The sequence below is a fragment of the Chinchilla lanigera genome, unplaced genomic scaffold, assembly GCF_000276665.1.
Source record: "Chinchilla lanigera isolate Chin_1 unplaced genomic scaffold, ChiLan1.0 scaffold00021, whole genome shotgun sequence".
Taxonomy (NCBI): domain Eukaryota; kingdom Metazoa; phylum Chordata; class Mammalia; order Rodentia; family Chinchillidae; genus Chinchilla; species Chinchilla lanigera.
Window position 1 is genome coordinate 19,655,509 of NW_004955422.1, and position 3,896 is coordinate 19,659,404.

General features: G+C 55.8%; 1 protein-coding gene across 2 annotated transcripts in view; it reads left to right on the forward strand.

Annotated features, from left to right (window-relative positions):
• The window catches only part of Map3k11 (mitogen-activated protein kinase kinase kinase 11), a 15,098-nt gene that overhangs the window by 4,138 nt on the left and 7,064 nt on the right, over positions 1 to 3,896 (forward strand). For both annotated transcript variants that reach the window (XM_005384473.2, XM_005384472.2), the window contains exons 2-6: positions 1,782 to 1,962; positions 2,152 to 2,300; positions 2,411 to 2,586; positions 2,697 to 2,940; positions 3,472 to 3,585. In XM_005384473.2, the coding sequence (XP_005384530.1) occupies positions 1,782 to 1,962; positions 2,152 to 2,300; positions 2,411 to 2,586; positions 2,697 to 2,940; positions 3,472 to 3,585 (864 nt within the window). The remainder of the gene's footprint in view (positions 1 to 1,781; positions 1,963 to 2,151; positions 2,301 to 2,410; positions 2,587 to 2,696; positions 2,941 to 3,471; positions 3,586 to 3,896) is intronic.

A 3,896-nucleotide genomic window follows, 5' to 3' on the forward strand; every position in this document is an offset into this window, starting at 1 on the left:
GCCCCATTCTCAGTATTAAGTGTGCAGGACTCAGTGCCAGGCCGGCTCAGAGAAGTGGGTGGTTTTTGAGGCCATTTTCTCAATTCGGAGAAGTTGCCGGGAAGTTTGCTGGCTCAGAGGTTTGACGAAGGCTGTCATGAGTGGGTGGGCACCAGGAGAAGTAGGCAGTGGGATCGGCTTCTGTCTGGCCTAGAGCTCCAAGTGTCGAAGATGCTAGTGGGAAGGGGGAGGTGGTACCTGAAAGGGGGTAGCTTGGAGGCAGTGCTCAGAGGCCAAGGAGAGGCTAGGCTCTGAGGAGCCAAGGACAATGGCAAGGGGTTGGGTGGCATCACCAGGTCTCTCACAGGAGACCTACAAGGCTTGGTCAGCAGCAGGATCTGGGGTTATGGTTTTAGTCCCACAAAGACGAACACCTGGTTGCCACTTCCTCTGAGACATCCTCCTGACTCACCTGGCTTTGCAGGAGACTTCCCCTTTGCCCCACCCCCAGTACCCATGCTGCCCCTGTCACAGCACCGGTGCCCTCAGCAGGAGAGCTGGGTAGAAACAGATGTCCCTTCTCTACATAGCTGTCAATAACTGGAAATAGAAAGCTTTTGGGATCTTCGATGAGCCTATGACTTTGTCTTCTGTATTCCTCTAAACTCTCATTTGAGCTGTTTTTGTCCTGTCAAGAGAGTTGCAAATTGCTGCTTCGCGTCCCTGTACTGAGTATGGTGGCCCCATTTGGGTCAAAGCCAGGAGCCCCTGCCAAGTCTGGCCATGCACTCCTACATTTGCCCAAAGCTCCTCCTTTGTGGCCCAGAACCATCACCCTTCCCGTCCTCTTCACACCCAGCTGCCTCAGCAGCTATCCCAGGTCTTTGCTGGGAGTGGCTGCACTAGCCACCACAGGACGTGGGTACTGGGGCTTGTGGCATCCACTGGGCTTCTGCTCACCCAGGGGTTCCCTCCTGTTCCCACCCCCAGGGGGGTTCTGATTCACACTCCTGCTTCAGCAAATTGACAGAACACTCAAAGATTTCTCCTGAAGTCAGAGCCTCAAACACCAAGAACATGCCTCATTGCCAGTTTTTATTCAACTGCTAGGGAACTTATTCAAGTGCTAGGGAAAGTTAGAGCAGCCAAATGAGGTGGCGTGCACCTGTAATCCCAAACGCTCAGAAGGTTGAGTCAGGAACACTGCAAGTTTAAGGCCAGCCTCGGCAATTTAGTGAGACCTGATCTCAAAATAAAATTGGAGAGAGCAGTAGCTTTGGAAACACAGAGCAATTTGAAATTTGTTTTATTTGCTGTTTGACCCTGCTTCCTGTATGGCCTTGTAATTTCCCTGCTGTTTCCTTATCTGTAAAATAGAAATACTGTCTACCTCCTTTTTGGAGATAATCTCATTATGTAGTTCAGGCTGACCTCAAACTCATGGCGATCTGCCTGCCTCATCCTCCTGAGGGCTGGGATGATAGGCACCACCACACCTGGTGATTATTTATTTATTTATTTATTTATTTATTTATTTATTTATTTATTTATTTATTTATTGAGTGCTGCAGCTAAGTGTGAAGTATCTGGCCTCTAGGAGACCCTGGGTAAATGTGTCCCAGAATTGTTATTTTTTGTCTAACACCCCCCCCACAAGCTATGAGGTCTCCAGGACAAGATACAGACTCTCTTTACCCAGTATCAGGACATCTCTGGCAAATGATAGTTTGCTCCCAGCTCTCCCCCTGTCCCCTAGCACCTGAATCTGGGACCCTCACGGTCCTGCACCACTTCTTCCCCAGTTCTGCTGCTGCACCCTATTGAGGGTGATGACATGGAGCACAAAACCCTGAAGATCACTGACTTTGGCCTGGCCAGAGAGTGGCACAAAACCACGCAGATGAGCGCCGCGGGCACCTATGCTTGGATGGCTCCTGAAGTTATCAAGGCTTCCACCTTCTCTAAGGGCAGCGACGTTTGGAGGTGCGGTTGTGGGGGGGCTGGGCAGGGTCTGCTGTAGGGCTGTAAAGGGCAGAAGTGTTTGCCTAACCCCAGGCAGACAGGGATAAGCCCAAGAGAAGGGACCCAAACTATTTAGTTCTCATCGCTTTAGGGTAAAATGGCAGAAAGTGGGCGGTGGGGGGACACATCGGCCCTTTGTCTCCTGCACAGCTTTGGGGTGCTGCTGTGGGAATTGCTGACTGGCGAGGTCCCCTACCGTGGTATCGACTGTCTTGCTGTGGCCTACGGTGTGGCTGTTAACAAGCTCACACTACCCATCCCATCCACCTGCCCCGAGCCCTTCGCACAGCTCATGGCCGGTAAGAGGCCAGGATGGGTGGAGGAGGGGCAGAACTCTCCGGCCCAGGACACATCCAGCCACAGATCGACCCCCTTCTTATTCTGCCTCCCCTCCCCGCTGTGCCCCTAGACTGCTGGGCACAGGACCCCCACCGTAGGCCCGACTTCGCCTCCATCCTGCAGCAGCTGGAGGCGCTAGAGGCGCAGGTCCTACGGGAAATGCCGCGGGACTCCTTCCACTCCATGCAAGAAGGCTGGAAACGCGAGATCCAAGACCTCTTTGACGAGCTGCGGGCCAAGGAAAAGGTGCGACGAATTGGGGGACCGTTCCCCCAGCCCCTACGGGGCCGGGAATGAGGTGGGCGCCGTGGGCAAAGCCTGGCTGACCCCACCACCTTTCCCTGTCCCTGGCGCAGGAACTACTGAGCCGAGAGGAGGAGCTGACACGCGCGGCGCGCGAGCAGCGGTCACAGGCGGAGCAGCTGCGGCGGCGCGAGCACCTGCTGGCCCAGTGGGAACTGGAGGTGTTCGAGCGCGAGCTGACGCTGATGCTGCAGCAGGTGGACCGCGAACGGCCGCACGTGCGCCGCCGCCGCGGCACCTTCAAGCGCAGCAAACTCCGGGCTCGCGACGGCGGCGAGCGCATCAGTATGCCCCTCGGTAAACGGCTGGCCCGTGGGCGCCGCCTCGCCAGTGGCTGGAGACAGCAGGGCCGCAGAGCCCATTGGCTGGGTGGGCGGAGGGGTGGAGTCAGGTTTATACTCTGGCCGCGTTGGGATTAGTGGAGGGTACTAGTAGGTGGAGTCGTGAGGGGACGGCTGGAAGGGGTGGGACCCAGGATGTATTTTGTGATTATGGGCGGGTTCTGACGAAAATATTTGCATGTCTACCTGGGAGTGGCTGCAACCGGGAAGGGGCGGGGCTCAAAAGTTCTGGGAAGGCTTAGGGGGCGGGGCGAGGCGGGGCGGCGCAGGACAACCTCCTGCAGGGCCGAGCCGGTCTTGCGGGTGGAGTTCCGACTACCCGCTTTTCTTGTCCAAAGCTTGGTGCCCAGGGGGAACAGTGAAGCTCCTGGGTCATGCAGCCACTGTGCCACTGCCTGTGTGGCCTGGGAGTCGACCGAGGGCCGGTGCAATTTGAGAGCTTACTTCACCACAAACCTTCATCTGGTCCTTCTTTCCCTAAACCCAGACTTCAAGCACCGCATCACCGTGCAGGCCTCACCTGCCCTGGACCGGAGGAGAAACGTCTTCGAGGTTGGGGCTGGGGACTCTCCCACCTTCCCCCGGCTCCGAGCCATCCAGTGTAAGAAACTTGCCTCCCGCCCCTTCTCCTAGCTCCTAGCCTTTTTTGCCAAGTCCTATCCAGACTGGGGGTATAGCTCAGTGGCATAGCACTTGCCCAGCAAGCGCAAGGTCCTGAGTTCGAGTCCTAGTACCAAAAAAACTTCCCGCCGACCCACCATTATCTTCCCTCTCCTCGTACTCCCTACTCTTCCAATTCTAGACTGCTACCTCTGGTTCCCCGAGAAGCGTCTAAGTTTATAGATAAGTGAAAAAGGTGATTTGGCACACAGCTAAAGAGCAGCAGAGCTAGAATTGAAACACAGGCTGTGC